The sequence below is a fragment of the Leuresthes tenuis genome, unplaced genomic scaffold, assembly GCF_036924035.1.
Source record: "Leuresthes tenuis unplaced genomic scaffold, fLeuTen1.0.hap1 SCAF_5, whole genome shotgun sequence".
Taxonomy (NCBI): Eukaryota; Metazoa; Chordata; class Actinopteri; order Atheriniformes; family Atherinopsidae; genus Leuresthes; species Leuresthes tenuis.
Window position 1 is genome coordinate 14282326 of NW_027325359.1, and position 25361 is coordinate 14307686.

A 25361-nucleotide genomic window follows, 5' to 3' on the forward strand; every position below is an offset into this window, starting at 1 on the left:
CAAAAATTTACTTTGTGAAGGGAGGTTTTATTGGATGACTGACATCTTAAGCTGCACAGTCAGAGCTAACAACATGGGAATGCAGTGTGTAGCAGTCTAAAATCCATGTCTTCACTCGTATCCATAATAGCCTCAATACTCAATATCAATAAAGAATTGTGATGCCGTGACTTGAGTGTGCTTTGTTCTGTAGTGTGCAGGCATTCTGCTGTGGCAGTCACCCGTCTCTAGTTTAATTTGATACTGTTTATACAGTGTAATATTCCATGTAAAAAGAATGATCTGGATCTGGCCTTTGCTGACTGCATTGTACACTGTGTTAGTTTGGCTGCTGATGCATCCAAAGTAGCACTGAGGTATAACTTGTGGGAAGATTTTAAGCCCTCAAAGGAATAATCAATTAGGCACTGTGAGCCATTGCTCACTGTCATCGACTGGAGCAAGAAGACTTCCTTGGCTATGATGCGGTCAGGTTCTCCTTAATCATTTAGGCATGTAAAGTCTTCCACAAAGTTGATGGACGTTTGAAAGGAATCTTGTTTTTCATGTCCGCTGAAGACTAATGTCAAAGCATTGTGTGTAACTGGACTCACAGGAAACACTTTTGGATCGTCTAAGCTTGTGCTTTCACACAAAACGTTTAGTCTCCCAGTCATGGCGATTGCTATTTTTAAGTGTCTTTCTCACAAGTCAGTCTGAACTTTTATTTCATGAACTCGTTTCAGTCTAAAGTAAACTGTGGCAGCGTAAGCCTCATTTTTATTGGTCTTTTACTGATCGGGACCCGTCACTGCTGCCAATTTGCTAAATGTCATTGCTTCTGTATATGAAGGAATCTCTTAAATCTTGTCATGAATTTTTTTTTAAATTTCCCCCTCTGGGATGAATAAAGTATTTTTCTATTCTATTCTATTCTATTCTATTCTATTCTATTCTATTCTATTCTATTCTATTCTATGATTTCATCACATAAAGTAAAGCTGATGTGCAGGTGTTCTTCAGCACTTCCCGGCAATTCAGGATTTTCTAAGTCCACAAACATTTGCTACAGTTAATTCTTCTGAACACAAGAAAAGAAAGAAAGAAAGAAAGAAAGAAAGAAAGAAAGAAAGAAAGAAAGAAAGGGAAACAGAAATAATGGAACTGGTTCAATATCCTGATGAAAGAAAAATATTTTCCATATCTCATTCTCTTACTGATGAAAACATATTAAAAACATGTGCACCGTGGGCCTGATGTTTAATTCAGGCTGTCTGGGCTGCAACTGAATCTCAGGGCTCCTGAGATGAACTTATTGCTGTTTCAAGTGAATTCTCTCCACTGTTACTCTGATGCCTCCCCGATGTGTTATTCATTCTGTCTCCAGGCCTCCTGTGAGGCTTTTCATACCAGTAAACCACTGTCACAGTTCTGTCCCTATCTGGAGCTGTTTGAGAATGTGCAGAAAGAACCGCCTGTTCAAAATCACGAATGTCACAAAGTGACGAAAGAAATAATCCCAGCTTTAAAAGGTTTGTGCTGCTCAGTCTTGAAGCATGTCATACAGCTTGCTAACGATCGATTTGTTCGCTAAGTGATATATCTATAATATACTGATGTTATGCAACGCTTTTATTAAAAATTCTAAAAATGCAAGAATCCTAGACAGGTGCTAGTTTTGAACTTCTAATATAATCCGATAAATATCAATCCTACTTAAAATGCGAAATATATGTATTAATCATGACCTTTATACAGTTTGGAGATCAGTTCATCTGCTCAATTGAAAAATACATTTCGGACATCTTAACCACCGGTACCCAAATTTTACAAGCCACTGTGAGGCCGTTTCAATAATGCTGATCTTAAAGTGTGCTTTTTTCCCATTTCTTTTGTGTGTGTGTGTGTGTGTGTGTGTGTGTGTGTGTCAGTGCAAGAGGACGATGACATTATTAGACCAAGTTTTGGATGAAGATAACAATGAGTCCCAGATGTACTGCGTTCTCACACCGTAACAAACATGGCAGGAGGTAAATGGGACCTGGACTTCATGACACACATGTGTCAAAGCCTCTAGCTATTATTTTAACATCTTTTTACCCACCCATCCACTAAGTATAGCCTTTATCATCTATAGAACATCTTAAAGTTAGCTGTATGACTTCTCTGGATACCTCATTTGGCTACTTGCGCTTCTCATTATTTCTTCACAGATGTCACGGTTAATGGAAAAGACGTTCCCATTCTCTGCCAGATGTGCAGAGTCAGGTCCCAGGCACATGTGTCAGATTCCGTTGTGGGCATCTATACATCATGGAAACATCACATCTGTTGTGTGTCCCAACTGTGAAAGTTTAATTTAGTCTTGTTTATATTTGCGTACTAGTTCCATGCTTCTGTGAGCAAAAAGTCAGCTCTTGGTGGTCACTGACTGTTCACATTATTCGGCTATTACTTGTCATCTGCTGGTTAAGGGTTTGCTATCAACGATTGTACTGTTAGTAGTCTGAATCTAATTATATGTTCTTTTACCTGCATGGCCTTTAGCCAAAGCTAACCTTGCAGAGTTTGGTGAAAGATTCCTCATAGATAATTCAAGTTTAATCAAAGTAACACATTGTGGTGAACCACACATCAGAAGAAAATCATGCACTCAAGTTTGTTACATTTGATTTATTATGTCCAGTGATTCTGTGGTTTTAAACGCCTTATAATTAAATCTGTATTTGACTGTTTTCAGCTGTTTTTTTTTGTATAGTAAAGCAACTGATTTAGTTCATGTCCTCTCTAACCTCTCTACCTGTTTCGTGTTTCCTCTCTTGGTCAATCATTTACTCTACTCAGTGCTTAGTTCTGGGAGTGATTTAGCACATAACAACGATGCTGTACTATCACCAAAGAATCCCTGAAAAAACAAATGACCTAACTTCTGCCATTTTATTTCACGTCGCAGCCTAAACTTGAGCAAAACTGAGGCCAGAGAACTGAAAGAGCTCCAGAGCCTCTCAGCCTCTCATGGTTCACTGGTTTTGAGTTTCCTAGTCATAACAGGGATCTATACCTTCTGGCTTGCATCTGAGCGTTGCTGCCGTACCACTCATTTTAATGTTGCAAGTTGAAACCTCATTGGACACTATAACTGTCTAAGAGACAGGTTATTAAAGATGTGATTTTGTATAGTCGTCAATGATTGTGTATTTGAGTTCATGGAACCATTCAAAGTGTAATAAAAAAGATGGTTAAAATAAACCTTTTAGAATAGATTGAAATGAACAGTACTGTTGAGATAAAACTACCATCTAAGATCTACCATTGTAAAACAATTGTTGCCAACATGCGCCATGTACAGCTTTATTTTGTGTGGATTGTAATGAGTCACATGACCAGAGTTTAGGTAAAAACCTCGACCTGTGGAATTATGGGCTGGCACACGCGTCTCATGCAATGTTTTTCTGCATGTGGTCCAGAATTGTCCGTTATTGTTTTATGTTTTAATGCTAATGACATGTATTTCTTGGACAATTCAACAAATTTTGTGATTTCTTTAATTCATTCTATTTCTGTAATGCTACCATGTTTCGTATCATTTCAGTGATGAAACCTAGCTCCAGGCTAAAAGAGAATGGAAAGATGCATTATTTGCCCTTTAAAAGACATCAGTGTGAAGCGTGGTCATCTTTTCATTGGACCCGTGCAGCTACAGACACACATTTGCACGTGTTCATATTTTGATAGCAGAGCCTGTAACATGACCACAGAGAATGGTGTCACCAATAACACATCTCAGCATGTTGTCATCGCCTGCCATGCCAGTCATGTGCGGTTTTGCTTTGTGCGCTTGTATTGAGCTCTTCTTGTTCTAATACTCGTATGCTGCAATTGACGTTTGAACCATCTGAGCGTAAAACGGAGTAAAAAAAGTCAGCGGTGCGTAAAAAGCAGGTTACTGTGTCACTGGAGGAGTTACCATAACATACTGGTCACACCTCTTGTCCCGTCTCTGCTCCCACCCTCCCCCATCTCTGACCGCTCAGGTGGTTCTCATGGTGCGGTGATCAAAAAGCTCGGCCACCTGAAACCTGTGTTGGCTTGAACTGCAGATTAAGCCCCCCCTCCTCCTCCAAAAGACACTTCCGTCACCCCCCATTGCCAGAATGAAGCTTCATAAGCGGCTGAATTCCAAGTGCCCTTTAAACACAGTCAGCTTCTTTCCTCCTCCCATCGAGTGAGGCATTGTGTCCCTTAGCCCTGCTGACAGCTTTAAAACAATGTCAAAGCGGCACTCTTTCATCATTCCCCTGAGCACTGTCTTATTGATGAACCATCACATTAAGAAAAATATCCCTGTTTGCTGAATAAAATCAATTCAGTTCAATTCTGTTGTACTTATGTGGCTGCAAATCACAACAAATGCCATCTCAGGGCACTTCAGAGATCCAGCCAATCAAACAATAATGTTTTAAATCGTGTACAATGGTGACTGTGTAAAAGAGAGTTGTGTAAATAGTTGAAGATAATGAGATTCTGTATTTTTTACATCCTTTAGTCATGGCTGTTATAGAACACAGTATTTTGAGTTCTTACCAAGAACTGAATGTGAATAAAAGTGAACAGTTTCAGCATTGTTCAGCAAGCAAGTTTCACTGTGACAGACTTGGGAATACTATCAGTTCTAAATGTGGCTCACCGGGGGTGACAGAATCAAATTGCTAATACAGTTCTGCTAAATTATCACTATTCAATTTGACAAACCTTTTACCTATTTTATTATTTTACAAATCAGTGTTAAGACTGATTTGGAGTCTGTCGACTGTTTGGTGCTTAAAAAGTGCACGCAGAGAAACAGTGGCATTATTTCTGTGCCCAAAGGTCAAGATGTCATAGGTTCCTCATAAGGTACAGAAATCATCCTTAAGATTAATATCGTTAACCTTTGAATTACCAGTTTTACTTTTTAATTTACAAAATAATCGCTGACAAATAAGGGCATATAAATGTACCTTTACTAATCTTGTTGCATGCAAATAGATATGCTTAACACATATTAGCTCATTCAGAGCTTTGGTTAATCTGAATATCAAGATAAATGGAGGGATATACTTTGGTATAGAGTGAGTTTTTTTTTTTATCTAATCAGAGTAACAATCAAATGTTTCCACTTACCATAAATTTCATGGCTCTAATGTATTATTTGTGTTTCTTTGTGACGGTTTTCGTAGTAGTCAGGACCAATGCCACACAACATGAAGGGTCCTGGTTTGAATCAGAGCTGGGGCCTTGTTTTTTGTGGAGTTTGCATGTTTTTCCTGTGCCCGTGTGGTTTTTATCTGGGTAATCCAGCTTCCTTTCACAGTTCAAAAATGTGCATGTTTGATTAACTGGTGATTCTAGGTTGACCATAGCTGTAAGCATGAGCTTGTATGCTAATTTGTTTCTGTACCCTGTGAGGAACTGGTGGCGCGTTCAGCTCCCTCCTCTTGCCCTGATGACAGCAAGAATGTAATACGTATGGCCACTAACATATAAAAGGTTTAGGTATGAAGTGATTATAATGCCCCGTTTTCCTCAAGGGGACACTGCTTTGTGTCCCTCGGCAGACTCCTCCTCCTCCTCGTCAGATCTCCTCAAGAATTAGAGATGAATTAATAATCATTGAGTTGCTGTTGGTAACAACTGAGCATTGTTTATATTCCACAGTGATCTTAAACACCATAGAAGTGTTAAAGTGGCACACCGCTGTCCTCGATTTCATCAGTTTTCAGCCCTGAATGAGGAACTGAAAATATTTCCGCAACTGATACAAGATTGTTGAGGATATGCCTCACTCCTTCTTAATGCTTATTTGGGGAAGAGGTCTTGTGTCATAAAGGAGTGGTGTCATAAAAAAGTATATTTAATTTCTCACATGATTGTATCAGTTACACTAAAATAAGGAGACAAATCATACAGCCAAGCAAAGTGACATCATGTTTATTGCTGAAACTGACTTTAAAAAGACCAGACACCAAGAGGGTAGTCATAAGCTGCAATGAGACGTCGCACTCGTTAACGTTACACAGAGTCGACGATGATCCAAACAGATGATACGCTAGCTTTTCACACACACTATATCTGCCACGGTACCATTCACAGCACGCTGGCTGCTAACCAAGTCATGTGACTGTCTCAAAGTTATTAGGTTTCACTGACAAATGTATGGCCTTTGTGCAGTTGTCTGAAAGCAATCATGCATCCTTCTTCACAATAGAATTAGTAAGCGCTGATTACCTATGATGTATGTCCCCCCCTGGAGTCAATGTTTTTCCCTTTAAAGCGTTTTTGTCCTCTTCAGTGGAAATAGGAGAGATAAATATGCAAAGAAGTTCTCATGCAGAAAAAGTCGACGAAACTAGTAAATCAGCTGCTCTGTCTGCTCAGGCCTTAATATTTGGCCAGTTGACAAGAGGAAACATTTCGATATCTAAAGTTTCCACTACCTCCATGACAGACAATCCGCCACCTGATATGTGTCCATATCATGACTGACTGCTATACAACTCACTAGCAATCATCATGTCTCACCAGATGTACAAAAGGCCAAACGCGAATGACCATATCTGCTGAGCCCTGGAATTTTTCCTGGCACAGAGTAGACCTGTAACCCTGTTGTGATAAGTGGCAAAGGAGATGCCAGAGACAGCTGCCTGGTATTTGAGATATTAACAGCTGTGAAACTTAAGTGGGCTGTGACTCTTGAGATTTACTAACAGTCCAATACGGAGTACCGATATTGGCCCACATATTGGAAACAGTCAGCATCCTAGAGATGATCATTTCTATAGAACATGGGTAAAGACAGCCCTGATCTGAGTTCTATTTACTTTTTCTCTTGTGGTTTTCATTGTTAATGTTATCACTGACTGCACTCCAATACTGTATTTCTGTACTGTTGTGGAACTGCTGAGCCATGGTTCCAATTGACTAACCAGCCAATATTTTTATCAGTCTCTGAACTGAGGTTTGTGAACCCACAGATGTGGCTCTGCTCTGATATATCCATTTTCTGAATAATTAGTTAATAGTTATTACTTAATTCATTTTTAGGCTGAGACTACAGGTGCAGTTTCCTCTGTGTCATGAATAAAAACACTGAACTCCGTTGTCACTACAGCAGGTGGAGAGAGCATCTTTATCTGGTAGGTCACAGATTTGATGCCGTAAATTGTTAACCATGTAACTCACGCCTGACTGTGATCATGTTGCCAGTACCAGTGCTTTTGCTAGCTAGCTAACCAAATCTGACAGATTAATATCAAGCATTGATGGTAGATGTTAGTTCTGGTGTGCTGTGTTTGATTGCAGGTAACTCTCTTACCAAAATTATTTTACTATCCAACTAAGCACAGTGTAGTGCGCAGAGGTATCCAAAATGAGATATCTCTCCTCAGGTCAGACTAGCAGTGCAAAAATAGATCTTTACTCTTTCACACCTGTCACATAATTACAGTAGTCATTAGATGTGGTTGATGTAAACGTATCTCCAGAGCTGGTCCTCATTTTGATCTAAACAACGTGTAACATATCAAGACTATATCTCACATGGTGGTGTAAAGCGGAGCTAGATGAGTGGGAATAGTTGAGTAAATCACGATCATGCACACGTCACCCATATACAGAAAGTGCTTCTTAACTTCTGGTTTACCTTCCAACACTTCATATCCTACTGTTTGGGTCGAGGCAATAACATTGGTTAGTTAGGGGTTGAAAATGCAAAAGTAATTGGTTAGGGTTGAAGAAATGTATTGAATCTTTCGGACTGCAATACTCGTTTTGTACTAAGCCACTGCAATCTTAAGTGGACCGCCTTAATTGGATGCCCTTTTGGTGGTTGCCCTGGTGTCACATCATCACAACGACACTTTGTTATTTCTTTGTTAAGTTTTGGCAAAAACATAAATTGCTCAGATTACTCGGCTAGAGATAACCCATCACTAAAATACTGTGAATTTGAAGTTTTATGCCGCTGTTACTTTAATGGATTTCGACACGTCATTGCTCTTCAGAGTTTATTTTAATATATTTATAGTTTGTTATTGCCTGCATGAACAAATTACTCATGGGATTGTTTTTAGGCGGAGGATAGTCTTGACAAAAAAAAAAACAACATATGTAGGGATGGGAGGGTGTGTTGGAGTTAATTCATCTCCTGTCCAATCCAACATTTTTACTTTTGTTTTTTAAGACCCACCTTTGTTTCCACACAATGTTTGTTTACTTTTACTTTCACTTGCTTGGTTAGGTTTAGGCACCTAAATCACCTGATGGGGTTTAGGCTTATGTGGTTAGACAGGAATCATGTCACATCAGTATGTCAACATCAGCCTTTAAATAAACCATCAGGTTCAGTACAAGTTCTGTCAAGTTTTTAGAACACTGGATGTCAATTTTAACCCCATCTGCAGTAGACACATGCTGCAGAGACCAAATAAACCTCTGACTGAGATTTGTACTTTGGAAGTTGTGCTGGATGTCATAAATTAATAAATGAGTAAAAGGAAAAAGTGTCCATCAGAAAGAATACATCAATTTTTGGTCAGTGCACATATTATATAGTTTACTTTAACGTGCAGCTGCTTAATTGAATAATTTCTTCATGAGCAACAGAATATCCATCCAACACTTTCCAGCATTCAGAAACTTTACCAGGCCGTTGCTGGGAAAGACACAGTATGTTGGCAACCTTTGTAGGTGGGTTTTATAACTATGGGGAGAACAAGGCAAACGTTTCCCTGTGATTTCAAGATAAACTCGGTAATTGCCCCCAGCCTCTAAGTCTGTACTTAACACTAAAAACAAAACCACAATCAACCATCTCATCTTTATCTCAGAGAGACAAAAAGTGTGTTTTCTGAAATGTAAGGCGTTGCCTTTCCTCATTTCACTCTCTTTTTATCTGTTATGTACCTGCTCTTTCCTTCCTTATTTCTAATAGCCTCTTAGTTTAGGTCAGAGTTAAGACGCCAGATGAGATGCCAGATATGCCAGAGCTCAGGGGCAAACTTACTCCATTTGCTCTCTGCCTAATGACTCTGTACCTCGAGGTGACATCTGTTCTGTTTATATACACAAAACACACCCACACACACTTGCACAGATCCTTATATTTCCTGCCCCATTAGCACTCACACATGGTTTGAAATAAGCAAGGATCAGTTTTCACATAAGCACTTTGGAGATAAACTAAGTTTTCATATCTGACCACACTTTTTACATATAACCACGCTACAGATTAGTCTGTCCAAGTCAAGACGTGTCACATAAATTTCAGTCAAGTGATTTTTATAGGTTGAAAAAGAAACAGGGGGAATTACAAGACAAGGTAATAGGTCCCCAAGAGCCACAGGCAGGACAGCTGCTGCACTATTTGTGACCAGCAACCAAAATAACAGTGAGGTAGAAATAGATAACACCAAGCCATGGGAGTCTGCTTAGAGGATTCAGTTCTTTCATTATGGATGTCCAGAAGATGAGCATCTTTGCGTGCTCTCGGGTTAACGTGAGAGTAATAGTAAACACAGTGTTTAAATATAAATGAATGAATACCTTAGTCTGGTTACTCAGTACGACTTTGTGCGTGACTGTAAAGTACATGTAATACATGTCAGTCTGTTTACAACTTAGCCTAAGAAAATATTTGTTGACAACTGTGAAATATAGCTGTACATAATGATTAGGTTACCTTGAGAGTGAGTCCATTACTTATCAGAAGGGTTCAACTAATTGCTATAAGCTAGCTAGCTGCTGACATATTCTATTTTAGTCAGCAAATGTCATTGTAGTTAGCTCTCTACTTGGCTAAATAGTTATAAAAGTTGTTAGTTAAGATATTTTATCCAAATCACCAAATTAAATCTGTATGTATGTGTTTGTATATTGATATACATCTGAAATTATTGTTGTGCTTTTAATTTTCTTTATTCAGGTATGGCTGTTCGCAGATTTACTGTTGAGATGGTTGTCCAGATGCTGCAGGATGAACCAGATGAAGATGAGTCCGAAATTACCTAGAATATTTGCCACAGTCAAGCTGGAGTTGTAGGTGTGTCTGGGAATCCAGCTCACCTACATGAAGAAGGCTTCTCTGATGACATACTGTAGAGAACTTATCTGATGAGACTTCTGAAGAAGAAACTCAAAGTCCAATGAACTGAGTGAAATCTGATCTTACCGGAATGAGAATCCTCCCACTCATGGCATAACACCTACACCTGGATCAACAGCTGTTTCACTAAAAGATGCCCAGATATGTTAATGAGTGACACCATCGTTGAGCAGGTACTAAAATGCACCAATTTAGAGGGACGAAGGAAAAGCAAAAGAGTGGAGAAACACTGAGAAAGAAGAATTCATGGATTTTATTGGTTTGACTTGCTGGGGAGGAGAAGAGCTGGGATGTGGTCTTGCAGGAGATGTTTGTGGATCCACTGAAAAACACAATCTACAAGGCCACCATGGGGCTCAGAAGATTTAAGGATATTCGCTGCATCATATATGGTTTGACAACAAGAGGACCAGGGCTCTGCGACAGGGAAAAGGCAACATGCCCACCACACGTACCTAAATGTGGGACTGTTTCCTGAACAAATGCAAAAAATGGTTCATCCCCAGTGACTGTGTCACCATAGATGAGCAGCTTGTGCCATTCGGAGGAAGGTGCGATGCAAGGGTACCTCATGCAATAAGTGGAATTGTCTGTACAGGGACAATGTATAATGTATAAACTTTAAAAGCATATCATCGAGGCAACGAGCTGCCCAACTTTCAAAGACAGAAAAGTCAGCAGCTCGTGTTCCTGGTGCACTAGGCCTGTGTGCAAGGAGCACAAAGATCTAGTGGACATTTGTGAGGCATGCAAAAATTAAGATGGCAATTTGTACTCTAGTAATGTGTAATGAGTTGTATTTTTTTGTTTGGTCACATTTCACCAATTTAGACGAGTTACACTACAGATACAGTGCAGGTCAGTAGCCGTGTTATCTTTCCTCAGAGGTATGTGTGTCAAAATGACAAATAAACATGTTGCCCTTGTGCTAAAGTCAATTAAAAGTCAATTAATTTTAAATCACACTTGGATGAATGGGTCAAATGCGATCCATTCACCCCAGCCTTCCAACCACTTTGAAATGAAGTTGCTGCAAAAGTGACACAAAAATCTCACAAATGTAACTTTCAGGGCTGTTATTGAAAAGTTTTTCCCTATCTACCGTGTTATTGCTGCAGCACGCCCATTCATTTTGAGTGCAAGCAAGATCTCTGGTGAATCACAACAGTGCTGCATTAGTGGTATGATTATCCTCAGAGGTAAAGAAAAACTGTTTCAGTTGTTTCACAGCAGGATTAACATTATGCTCGTCATTTCGGTTGTGAACTTGCAATAGTCTCTTCCTTTTTTTTTTTTAAAGCAAACGTTGCGTCATTTCAAGTTGTTTCCTTTAAAAATAACTTCCTACCAGTTTCAGAAGACTGAAAAACACACAAAGCTTTGGACTGGGAGGTACGTGAGTACTTTACAGCACATTTGATCTAAATTTGAGCGTTTTTGTTGAAGATACGAGAGACAAAATATCAGCATGGGATTTTCTTGAGACTATAAATCTTACCTATTTTTGATTATTTTAACACAAAATGAAGATGACTTCAATCTATTCCGTGATCATCTTAATTTTTCTGAGGGCTAGCAGCTGCCAGCGTGCGTGTGTCAAAGGTTTGATACTACATTATATGAATAAGAATAAGAATAACCCTCATAAACAGAACGTAAGAAAGTGACCTCTTTTTTTTATTTTGTCTCTGGCAGAAAGCCTTGATGATAGAGAGTTTTCAATCAACGTAACGGAACACTTCAAAGTGGAATCTAGCACCTGCTTTCATATCCGTCATGAGCTGACTTTTCCACAAAACAAAGTCACACTCCCATACAAAAAGATTATGTTTGAAAGAGATCCATCAACAATCATAGCTACAAAAACAGTCAGCAAGGTGGATTCTGAAACAAGAGACAGTTTCTGGATAAATGGCCTGCCACGAGGAGAGTACGAGTATGGCTTCAAATTGGAATGGGGATGTAATCAGACCTACATTTTCCCAAAGAAAGTTCACATATCAGTTTCTGGTGAGTAACAAATATTTTGGTTGTTGCATGTGATTAGTTTATATTGCCTTGAGGCTCAAGACTTAATGCTCTAAACAAACTAAAAGAAATGATTTATTAGTGATGTTCAAAATCACAGTTCAAAGAAAAAGATTTGTTGCAATACACATAAACCAATGCACGACATAAAACACACCTTAATTCTAACATGTGATTTCTGTTTAATTTCAGCATTAACTAAAAAACCTTTCGTTTCGGTTCCTCTTCGGGGAATGACAGAGGGACAAGATGTCATGTTCAGATGTAGGGTTTATGAATCATGCTCTCGCACAGCACATATTTACTGGAAATGGACAAAAGCTGATGGACAATCCACAGTTCTTCAGGATAGCTATTTCCATCGTGACAGTAGGTTAATGCTCTATCTTACTGAAGATTATCACAACACCAACATCACGTGTGTGGCAGAGCACAAGTATGATGTTGTTGAAACAGCCGTTGCCTTGACTGTAAAATGTAAGTAGAATGTTTCTATTACTTAAACTTCAGTGGTTGGGGTTATAATGGCTGAGCAGTTTTATTATTACTATTATTATGTTCCTATGCTGTGTCACACATTTCTGTGTGCGATGAGCCAAACCAAGCTTGGCCAACCTTTCAAGAAATGTGAGCACATTTGGCCACATGGAGGCGCTAAATAGGACTTAAAAATGGGATTTTTCAAAAGCTTAACCCTAGACAGAGTAAGTCCGATTGACATGTCCGGCTTAATGTGCTGTACACCAAATTCTAAAGGACCTCTAACGTCAGCCATATTGGCTATAACTCACTGACCTTGTGACCAATCAACATAACTTTTAATTGGCGGTGTCTAGAAACAATTCTCCAAATCCAGAGCACATGTTCTAGGGACATGTACGAGGGAAAATCAGAAAAACCATTGTAATGATTGATGCATAAGGGTGTTTTCTAATTATGATGTGATCTCATGACAGATCATAAAAAACATAGTTTGATCCACTGGAAAAATACCCAGCGATCTCACCATAAAGGCAAAGAAATTGCAAATTAGGTACAATTTTCCTCCTTAGTTCTCTACATTTCTTTCTCAGGAGCAACTGGTAACTGTTAGGAGTGCATGGTTTGAGTTGGAATTCATTTTAAGATGTTCAGACATACATGTTTAGAGTTATTAACATGTTTATTGTCACATCCTACATGGATGAATATTATCTGGCATCAGTTCCCGTCATTTGACACAGTTATATTGTGACAATATTTAAGCCTGGATTGGGAAACCACTACAAACTGAATGTTTGGACAAAACTTTATACAATTCGTGAGACTGGGTTACTATTTAGCATATTGTAGGGTGCATTGGGTCACTAGATTTTCTACACCAATTTAACATGAAAGCATTTAGGTCCTGTAACTGAAGCCAGCCTAGAGCCTTTTTGATGAATTTAGCAATCCTTCAATATGTACGGTATAGCTGAGACTTTTTTTCAGTTTTCTCAAGGTTGACAAGTGCTCTTTGTGACTCACCCCTTTGATTTGGGCAGGTTTACATTTTTCTTCCCACAGATCTGATGAGGTTGCAAATAGTTCCAAATAGCTGCTTGGTATATTATATCATTATGATTATTGCATGTCATGGTTCAGAGTCACAGCTTTGAGTTCTTTCTTTCTTTTTAGTCTCACCTAAAATCCAGAACGATTCCCACTGCACGGTTGAAGGAGAACTGCTGGTCTGTGTGTGTTTCAGTCGGGGGAATCCTCTGCCGCCGATCACATGGCCTTTAAAAACGTTAACAGACTACTCGGTCAGCAGCTCCAGCAACCTCCAAACAGTGAGCAGCACCATCATCATGCCTGCCATCACCTACCACAGCACCACCGTTAAATGCATCAGCAGCAATGAAATTGGACAGGCTGAGAGTGATATTGTAATTCAGAATTCCACCGCGAATTTCCAGCTGAACTGTGAGTGTTTCATCTGGTCAAATTAATATTGTGTTGTATTGTACTGATCTCCAAAAAAATGAAGAAATGTCATTCTTAGTAGCTTCCAATGGTTGAAAAATTCTGTGATAACCTCATGTATTTCTTTTTTTTTAGATGTGAATATTAGTTTTGATGCAGTCCTTCCCTGGATAACAGCGGTGTGTTTCAGTCTGAACTTGGTCTTCATCACTATCTTGGCTTTCTATATTTACAAACGGTAAGACTGCTAAAGTGCCTTCAATGCAAACTCTTAACAAGAAAATAAATAGCTACATTAAATGATCAAAAACAGTTATTGTTCTACCTTGCCAATACCAAGTCATTCAATATTTGCAGAGGCAAAAGGAAGAAGAGGAAACTACAAGAAAACAGAACCTATGCATCCTTGAGAAGGGGAGATATTGAACAGGAGTACAGCGTTATTTCCCCACCACCCAGATGAAAAAATGTACGCTTTTGTTAGCTTTTTTACTTATGAACTGTTGCATGTGTTGTAACACATTATGTTTTAGAATACACACATAGGTAATGTAAAATGTTTTAATTTGAACACATATTTCAGTGATCTGCAGGCAAAAAAAACACTCCATGGGTTATTGGACGCTGTCCTTCGAATGCGACACATGCAGCCATGATATAGCACAGATATTCATTCACTTCTGGCTCTGTTCATTTTAAGGTTTACGGAGGAATTTGGGATTGAACAGAGGATCTTCATTGTCGTGGTTACAATGACAAGCACATGGTCAAGGTTACATAAATATTCTGGTTAAAAGAAATGTCGACTCTGAAACTAGGTATAACTGGGCCCCATAGACTGTTGAAACCCCCACTCACCCTGACTTCCCTCTTGCACCCTGACTTTTGCTCCTGTGGCACTAACTGTTGCAACCTAAAAGCTCTTGCAGTGTGAAACCAACCATAGTTCAGAATAACTTGCTCACAAAACCAACCTATGAGTTTTTTAAAACAGCTTATGAAGACAGGTTCAGTCACTTTACAATGTGCATTTTCAGAAGAAAACAGTGCATTACTTCCCTGTAATATTCATGTAACTCTTATCCTTATTGTAAATTTGAGTTATGTCTGATATGCTATTAAAATGATGAACTATTTCAAAGTTGTGCTGGTTATTCAGGTATCACTTAAGAAAAAGCACACATATTGTGGCTTGCGATGAAGCAAACTGTTTGCAGTGCATCTCACCTCAAAGCTCTTTGCTACATTGAAGATCAGTCTTACGGGGGTGAGCTAACGAAAGGCTTTGGCTATTTACTGTCCAGTGACGACATGAGGGTAGGATCTATAATGGACTTCAGAGATTAGTTGGCAATCAAACACACTCATGTGTGGTCCAGTTTCATGTCCCACTGACACTAATGTAAGAAACTGAAATGACTTCTTTGTTTTAAAAAGAGAATTGTTTGGTTGATAAATTAACTTATCATTATCTATTTAGTCAAATATCATATCAGGAATAATGGAGGCTCCCTCTGTACACGAAGCCTGGCAGGTGATTTGTAAGCTTTGCCAGCCTGCCTAAAACAGGGCTCATCCTTTTACACACCCACTGAGCTCACTGCTATTGTGCTCTCGCACAAAGAATCACTCGGCTTTTCGCCTCATTTCATTCCCTTACAGATGGATTAGGGTCTTGTGGCACAAAAGCGTGAGGCACAAACACACACACAAACACTTGCAAACAAAAATCTGATTTAGAGTCATTTGCTGTTTCCTTAACCTGAATCCAGAGCAGTAGTCTGATAAGAAAAAAAAAATTGTAATGTGTGAAAGTAACCACATGCTGCAGGGATCTCATTTAGTTTTTTAAAAATCCCATTAATTTCAAGCAATAACTTGTAAAAGTTTAGATACATACTAGATAATGTCTCCAAAATTAGTTGTGAATATCTAGTCCTTGCAAAACACTGTTTGATGTCTGTTTGAGTCAGCTCTGTCAAAGAAGCTTTTCAGAGTGCCGGAGTGTCCCATGATGAAAGCCTTGTTCCCTCAGAGTGAAACAAGGCAGAGCCTCGCTGTCCAGGAACCTCCCATCCACAGATAACCTGGCTTCAGAGATACTAGCGTATCTAAAATTAGTATTGTCAGAATGTTTCGTGATAAGAACGCTTAAGATTTCACACTCCTCACTGATTGTCACTTTGTTCTGGACCCGCTGCTGAGTAGTCAGTGAGCAGCAGAAAGGAACATTGCAGGAGTACAGTGACTGAAAGCAGAACAAGATTCTGTGTACATGTGTATATCAGCACACTTCCCTATTCTGGAAAAGACAGCATATAGTAACAAAGTTCATTCAAACGTCTAAGTCATGATGAAAATTCACACTCATATCATTGTGTTAAATCACTATCCGTCATGTGTAAGCAGTTGTGAAAGCCTTTGCACACACAGCCTTTGCCCTAACTATCATCTAATTCCAACTCTAACCATAAAATTAAGTTTTGACCCTTAAATATCCCTTTAAACATGTGGAGTGCACACAAACACACAGACACACACACACACACCCTTCTCCTGCACTTGTTGTTTAGTTTATTTTGTTTACATCTCTCTTTTTTTATCTTCATGAAGCAACTCGTGACATTTTTTTATAGAAAATTGCTATATGAATAGGCTTTATTTACGTACTTACTAACTTAAATCATGCCCAAATGTTACTTTCTGTGTGACTTCCTGTGCAAGTTTCCAGGCTCCTTAAACTCAGGTAATTCTTTTGATTTAAGCCATTATTAATTTCATCGTTGTTTTTAGGTGCACCTTTACAGTTGTCCAATTATAAATTACAAAATACATTTGCTGAATTTACTTTTACTGATCTGCACTTTTCGATTTGGACAATTTCATAAATCTGCAAATGCCCGTTAAAGAGGTTCATGACAGCGACTGCTACAAGCTGTTGTTGCAAGACTATTCTTATTTTAATATTTTGCTGCTACCTGCAGCACAAAAAAGAAAAGTAGAAAAATAGAAATGGCTGCAACTCCTGCAAATCAGCTGTGCATCAGTGTCCTTTTAGACAGACAAAAATAACCAATCTGTTAACCATTATAAATGTATGTGACTCATGTTTCAAAGTTTGTTTGCTGCTATTATTGCCTACAAAGCTCCAAAAGGTCCTTGGTCTGCAAATCTAATCTTGATTGAATAAACTACATTGAAGACACCAAGTCTCTATGATTTAATTTAGCGGAACAGTCCAGTAGAGAGTGATGCCTCGATTATAAATGTGAGACAGTACAGTCTCAGATAATGTAGATGAACAGTTTAGTGAAAGGAACTATATAATTCGGTATTTGAAAACGGAGATATTTTATGACTACAAGCCCATCCCTCGTGATAACTTTTAATAGACTTCCAGAATGTGTGAGGTATGACCTTTGGCAGGTTCATGACACCAGGAACACAAAAGAAAATGTTCTGCACCGTCTCCAGCCACACTTCAATCAAAAAGCTGGGAAAGAAAACTTATAGACCTGTTTCAAATCCTGTGGCGTGAGTGCATAAAGCAATGCTCTGGAGCAGGATGGTGTTTTGGGGATTAGCCCCAGGCCAGGTGGTCTTAATTTATCCCTCTACCCCCTTCACACATCGGGGACTGCGAGGTGTTGTAAAACCTCGGCACATGTTCATCACAGCTTCCATCCAGATCTGATGATCTTTACATGTACCTCTGCTTTTTAAAGTGCGTTTTTAAATGTTACAAGGAAGGAATAAGTCAGCGACGGAGATCGACACGTGACAGAAATAATGATAAAAGCAGTGCTAACTAAAGACCCTGACATAAAACACATCCAAATCAAACTTATTCAAATAAGTTCTCCTCTATATATCATCCCCAGTACTTTAAATAGATGACTCAGGTATTGTCCCTCTGCTTCTTAGAGTCTGGAGTTGTGTCAACAAGTCTAAATGGCAGAGAAGCTGCTGAAGATCTAAGAGAAAATCTGATCAAAGGCACCTTTACGTGCAGCCGGTGTCAGCGGTGTCCTGCGTCCCACAACTGGATGACAGGCATAAATCTGCTTGGTGTGGTTCTTTCAGAGGCCCTGTTGCTTTTCGCTTGTGTTAGCAAAAACACAAACCTCAGAAAACATACTCACCTGCACTTAAGCTCATAACAACCTCACATGATCTCCTTCAGCTGGACTGATGTCACCTCAAGCACAAGCAATAAGTGTAAAAGGGGATATGAACTGCCATTTTAAAGGAACAGTTGAGATAACTCAGTAGAGATTTTGACTGTAGAAATGTCACGGCTTCATCTAGCTGGAAAAGAGATGACTGGTCAAATCTTTGTGTTTTTAAGACACATTTATACCAGTTGATTATCTTGCTTCAGGAAACAAAGACAGAAAGAACCAAAGGAAGAAGGGTGACAGAGATAAATGCTGACACGGTGGAATTCAAGACAGCTTCCCTGATCAGCAAAGTTTGCCTTTGAAAATGTCCTTAATGAAAAGAAATTGGGCAAAGCAATATCTATCTCAGGAAGTCCAACCTCTGGCGTGGTTTGCAGACTATAGTTCGAGGTGACATTGCATGCAGGCTCTTTTGGCTGAGCTGCTTGCATGCAGTCCAAACCTGAGGAAAAGGGACCACCCATTAACCTCCCCTGAGGAAATGCCCATTCAGTCCCTGTCGCCTATTCACAGAGCTGCCTGTCTCTCTGGGCTTGCTCCTAGCCATGAATTGTGGCTGTGGAAAAGGGGGGTGGGCAGAGTTCCTAAAGGCAGCGGTGTAGGGAATGAAGTCCGGTTGGTGTGGAGTTCAGTACAAGTCAGAGTCGAGGGGGTAAACTGCGGGAGATCAAGCTTTGATTCGCCACTCAGCTCCACAGCCGTATCCCAGAACAATCAGCCAAAACTCCAGGGGCCAGGCTTGGTGAGAGGAAAGGTTAGCAGTAGGGTTGGCACATGTTGTGCATGATGATGACAGTGACATTGACAATGATGGGGGGACAATGCGGCAGCAGGCAGCTGTGTGGGAGGTGACAGTGGGGTGAAGAGAGAGGTTGAATTTTTAAGGGTGCTGCTAAAAGAGTTCTTGGACTTAAAGTGTTTGAATGAAAGGAATAGAATTTTTTTGTGCAATTAAAAACTCAGTTTACCATGAAAGGTTGTATTAAAATTCTGGGGCATGTGTTGGGTTTGTGCTCCACCTCTAGTTGTACACTTGATTGATATGACAGCAGCAATAACACAATCTGTTTTTTGTTTTTTTTTCAGGCAAAACTCTAATTGTACACTCAGCGCTGCTACACTCAAGCCAATACTAAAAATGAGTGTCATAAAAGTCCACCCTTATTGCTTTCATGTGAATAAAAAAGCTAAGTAGCAGCCAGGTGCTACTAGTCAAACGCACTTGATTAATTGACCATCAGCAAGTGTGAGCACCTTTATAAAAGCAGACGTTTTGGCAGTCTGCTGCTCTGAAGCATCCAGGTGCGTGTCAAGACAATGCCAAGCAGGAAAGACTACAGGAATGATTAGAGAGGAACTTGTTGCTACCCATCAATCGGGGGAAAAGGTAAAAGGCCATTTCCAAACTATTTGGAGTCCATCATTCTACTACGAGAAAAAGTATTGACAAGTGGAAAACAATCAAGACAGTTGCCATAGAATTTACAAGAAAAAAAACCAAGAGCTCCATCTCTAAACTTGATATAGAAATACAGCTTTGGTTTGCAACATTTTGGAAAGATTTTCTTTTGAACAGATGAGACCAAAGTGGAAATGTTTGGTCAAACCAAACACAGCATATCAGCACAAACACCTCATACCAACTATAAAGCACGGTGGCGGAGGGCTGATGATTTGGGCTTGTTTTGCAGTCACAGGACCTGGACACCTTGCTGTCACTGAGTTGACCACAAACTCCTCTGTGTACCAAAGTATTGTTGATTCAAATGTGAGGCCATCTTGTCCGACAGCTAAAGTTTGGCTGACTTAGGTCATGCAACAGGAAAATTATCCCAAGCACAGCAGCAAATCTTGTATTTCTGCATTCGTGTTGTTATGTGTTGTTGGTCATCTGAGGTTGTATTTACCTAACAGGACTTTGAAAGATAGTGTACTTTCACATACATGACTGTGAGTGTACATTTTGGGAATTGTTCTTCAGAAGTGAATGTTCATGCCAGTTTGTCATTTTTCTGTCATATTTTTGATATGAGACTGAAGGGAAATTCTGACAGAGCTCCAACGGATGCGATGGAGCCCTCCTGACTGAGCCTCACGTGCCTGTTTTATGCTCTACTCCCTGCATCCAGGAATGTGGCTCACATTATGGGAAGCTGCACAGCACTGCAGTCAGATTGAAAATGTATTCAAATATTGTGCATAGAAGGGAATGGCTTAATTAGTTGGCAATTCATCAGTTGCATCAACCGCTCTGAAAAGTGACTCTCAAATACACCTCACTGCCTCCACTGTTACTGGTACATTTTATTGAGGTTCCCCGAGAATTGAATTTCCTCTGACAGATTAACACGCTGTGCAAGATTTCCTTTCCTTCAACACCTGGCACACAGCCAAATTACCCTGTGGGTTTGTGTTACAGCTCATGCAGCTGAGAGAGCAGCAGGCCAAACGGCTTGTCAATCTGAGCTCGCCTCCGTGATCAATACAACAGCAGGAACTGGTGCCAAGGTGGGGAAGCAATGGCACGTTTTCTATAGAGATGTACAGTAGTACAACATGGATTTAAACCAACTTTCTCCAAGTGCAAGTAATCCAGGAAGCAGGCAGCACAAATAGCTTCATATTTTTCCCCTCCCTATTGATTTTTACTTACTTTACTCAAGATAATGTACTGTGGATGTTTTAGACCATTGGGAAACCTGCCCTGCAATGACTATAAGCATGCAGGTAGTTTATTGTTTCCAGGACTGCTACTGTTGCAAAAAACTCCTGTCATACTTAAAGAAGGAAAATATTATCTTTTCACAGGATTTAGACTCAGTCACTAGGGAAGGTAACCAACAATAGGGAAAGCCCTCATGAACAGTCTGAAATCTGCTGTAGGTACAATGTACTCAAATACACGTACATGCACAGGGTTTGTACAGAGCCCTATGCATAAATGTACGTGTTCTTCTGCAGTAATAGCACAATGCCTGCAAACTCTAGGAGAAAAGGTGCTGCACAGCAACATGACTTCACTAAGCCGCAGGGTCCTAAGTGCATGTGAAATCAGGTTCAGTGTGGCATATTTAGCACAGCACTCCAACACAGCAGAGACCTTGTTTTAAAATAACTAGTCTCATCCCTGAAGAGACTCCCAACACAGAACACCTCCCTTCTCCTTGAGCTTGATGGGGCCCAGTGAAGGAGCCCCCCAGAATGCTGATAACTCCCCCCACTATTCACCAGCTCTCTGGTTCATATTTTTGTGGAGGTCCATTGACTTTCTCCTTTTCAGGCTCCCTTTAATCCCTAGGTCTGTGTCCTCAGTGGTTCTCTACAGAGGGGCCATTATTCAGGGCCTTATTACTGCGCCCCTCGCGGCTTATCTCCTTCCTGGTGACAGTCTTTTCAAGCCTCTCCCTAATGACCTGGGGAAGCTCACATGCTCAACTTCCCAGGGCTGCGGGGCCTCGCTGATGTCAGAGGGGTTGGCCCCCACGCAAGGACTCCTGGTCCTGTCAAAGAAAAAGAGACAGACAAGGTCCCACTTCCCTTGCGTTCTCTGCCTTCTTCTTCTTCTTCTTCTTGAGCAGGTAACCAAGTCAAGACTTGCATGCAGGACTCCTATATGAAACCGGGGCACAGAGGAGCTCACTTCATTCACATTGAAATGAGTTAAGAAGCTCGACTCCTTAAAGGAGTTGTCAGATTCTATTTGGACTAGGTTGATATGGTACCATTTCTTGTGAAATTGCGGTTTATTTTCCAACATAGGGAAAATATCAGCTGTTTCTGTAAAGCAGACAAGCTGTAAATGGGGGGAGAAATGCAATGCTGTTATTTAAGAGATCCAAACCTCATGTTGATATTCGAAAGTGGTCTGCTGGCACACACTATGTTAAATTCTGCATTCTCAAGCCTTGATTAAAAGTCTGCTAAAGCCAACCATTCATCTTTGTCAAGTCTAGTGAGGGGGTTGAACGTTTTTCTTTCTGCGAACATTTTCTTTTCCCAGTAAATCAAAAGAATGGAACCCCAGCCGAGAACTCATACTAGATTGCCTCAAACTCCATTCAGCGTGTCCACAACACCGCATTACAATGTACAGCAATATCATGCATAGAGGCTATTGAAGTTCAGAAAACTCCAGCTGTTTGCAGATCAGCTTGCTCATTCACATGTAATTTTGATTTACATCAAAGCTATAGGAGTAATTTAAGAAGGAATGAACTCTCTTTTCGGGGACTGAGAGAACATGGTGTCCTACTGGTGCACCTTCTAATTCTCATCCCCATCTCCCTGCAAAACCTTGTGACATCTTTGGGGGGTAAAGAAAAGAACATGGCAGGACATTATGCTTTCATGTCAAACTGGCCCCCCATAAAACAATAAGCTCAAAACAGTTCGGTCATCAGAGCAGACGCAGCACTCTCGGAAGGTGGTAAATGTGAAGACAGGTGTCTTACTGCCTCCTCATATGGCATGCAGGCCCGTCACCCTCAGGCTAAGGGGGGAAACAACAGTCTTTCGTGTTTGCGTCTCTGAATCATAAACTATTTAAGACTTTGGGAAACATGCTGAAGTGGTCCAATTAGGATAGTAATAGCTTTAGAGAAGCTATTTACATGACAAAGAGCAGGAGTCATGCAGGGAAATACCTGGAGGAGGTAATGGCGTCTTATGGAGTCTTCTTTTTGGCTATCACTGCATTTTTGTGAACCGGACTAAATAAGCATCAATTACAATAAAATTACCTAAAACAGCCACTATTTTTCATATCTCTTTTAACACGTGCACTGCTGCCCTTTCATGGGTCACGTGAGACAGAGGCATCTGCAACTTTTGTTCCTGACTTCCTGTGAAGATTACCCAGCCAGCTACTTAGGAAAAACTAATTGATAATAATTACAAGTCTTCCAATCCTACAACAAATGTCTTTGGCACTGACTTCAGGTTTGCCTGGGGACAGACGCATACAACTTTTTGTAGATTCAATATTCATTAGACATGACAATAAAAACAACGTAAAAGAAAAAGAACGTCTTCACTAAACATTAAAGTGAGACGCTCATTGTGATTGTGGACAAATGAAAGTGTTTGATGTCTCAGTTCTGAATTCACAATCAGAAGCACCAGACTAACTAACTCGGGCCACTTCAACACTGGACTTGCAAAGAAACTGTGCCACAAAGAAGGATCAGTTCCAACTCTCAGTGCCTGGACTTCAGACAAGGGAAATGTATTTTTTTTTAGAAATAATTAGTCAGGGTTTATTAATTCTATTAATTTAGAAGTAGTCAAGGCTAACAGCTTAGGCAATGAAGATGACGTACACCAACTTCGAAGTAATTATTGCTGTAATAAGATTAATATTATTGTTATGCCTTTATTTTGTTAAATGAATGCTTTCTAAATAATCAATTACGCTCTGCAATTTGGACAACCGGCAATCCTGCGGATAAGATGCGTTATTGGCACAGCGCCAGTCTTCTCCTTACTCTCGTTTGCTACATTGAACGCCATTTTGCTGTTGGTACGTTACCATTGCATTATTGGCATTTTATAATGGAGATGTTGGGAGAGAGAATATGCAGGTGCTCACTTTTACAGGAAAGAAGAAAGCCAGGGTGAGTAGTTGCTCACCTGCCCCAACCACCCCCTTTGTCTCTGCTCCTCCAAACAGACTGGTCTCAGTAGAGGTGTTTCAGTTGGGCTCAAAGAACGGCTATTGTGCTTCAGATAAGTGCAATTTTGACCAAACTCTATCTCATACATTTTAGTAAGAGCTCAGGGAATTGTGCCAACTTGTTAAAAAGTTTTATGAACTCCTCCTCCTCAAAATCGGTCAGTGTAGTCTCAAGCTACGTCTGACTATAAGTTTTTTAAATCTTGAGCTTCTGTCAGTGGGCGTGGACATAACTCCCTCTCAAAGTTAGATTTTTTATGTTGAAACGAAAAGTTGTTATACCTGCCACATATTGCACCCACTGTCTGCACCAAAGTTTATACGTAGGATCTACATGTCAATATTTTTGTGTTTCACACACATTTCTATACACATCAACATGTTCAACATATCCTGTCTTCGTCACAGTCAGTCCCTTTAAGTACCATTCAAATGCCAATCCACCACAATAATTTCAACCTTTGGTCAGTACTCCTTTAACATTTACAATATGCCTCTTTCTACACATCATCATTAATCCAATGGCATCCTCTTATACGTCAGTCCTTGCCATGAAACATGAAGTTTGTGTTATTTAGTCTTGTATTGTCCCACACTATTCAGAAACCCCAACATTGATGACAGTCTCAGCCTAAACAGGATGACCAGTCAGTGTCAACTCATACTCACAGCACCACCTACTGGCTACTGGGAGTTAGCCCAATGCCACAAGTGCTGTATCTTTTATATGAAAGTAACATGGTTTATTGGAAACATGATGAAAAGCACCACGATGTGTCATGACTGGGTGTTAAATTGCACCACACAATTTACAGAATAAGCTTTCTATACATCCTAAAAGCATGGTGTTGGAGATGCCCCGGCCACTGCTAGCACCTATGATTACTCTTGTTTTGGCTCAATCTTTTTCTTTTCTTTTCTTTCTTTTTTGTTGCTGATGGTAGTTTCTTTTTGTGAACAGGTGGTGGTGAAGGGACTGTTGACTATCCAGGAACTTATATTGTAACTGCTGTAATTTCCACTAACTTCTAGTTGTCGCTGTGCTCTGTTAGCTAGCAGTTTGTTCAGCTACTAATTGCAACTCCTAGGGTCAGCCACTGCTTCATTTCCTTCTCCTGTTGGCTCCAGGGCTAACTAGACACTGTGGTGACTCACATTCCATCTACTGGTGCAAAGTGGGAATACAGGAAAGCACAGTCCACACGTCAAGTTTCCCAGGTGTATATCGCAGCTGCATAGAGCATAGACATTTTTATATAAAGTTTAGGTATTGCTTTTCTGTTGGTAGCTGTAGTTGACTTTTTGATGTTTTAAAAAAAATTTCTTGAAGACAGCCCCTTTAAACGTTTGTCTTGGCTTCCGTCAATGAATGGAAAAGGACCATAACACCATTTTCAATGTTCACCACTACTCAGAA

At 40.0% G+C, this 25361-nt stretch overlaps 1 protein-coding gene across 2 annotated transcripts; it reads left to right on the forward strand.

The window, feature by feature from the left end:
* The first annotated feature begins 11641 nt into the window (after positions 1-11641).
* On the forward strand, positions 11642-15224 carry LOC140306643 (sialic acid-binding Ig-like lectin 12). 2 transcript variants are annotated; one of them, XM_072385246.1, is made up of 7 exons: positions 11642-11722; positions 11816-12130; positions 12341-12625; positions 13805-14092; positions 14228-14330; positions 14450-14561; positions 14793-15224. In XM_072385246.1, exons 1-6 carry the CDS (start codon positions 11644-11646, stop codon positions 14553-14555), a joined length of 1176 nt encoding a protein of 391 aa, XP_072241347.1. In that variant the 5' UTR covers positions 11642-11643; the 3' UTR covers positions 14556-14561; positions 14793-15224. The 2 variants fall into 2 exon arrangements, with proteins under 2 accessions (XP_072241347.1, XP_072241346.1); XM_072385245.1 differs by having other exon boundaries at positions 14450-15224.
* Positions 15225-25361: the final 10137 nt, after the last annotated feature.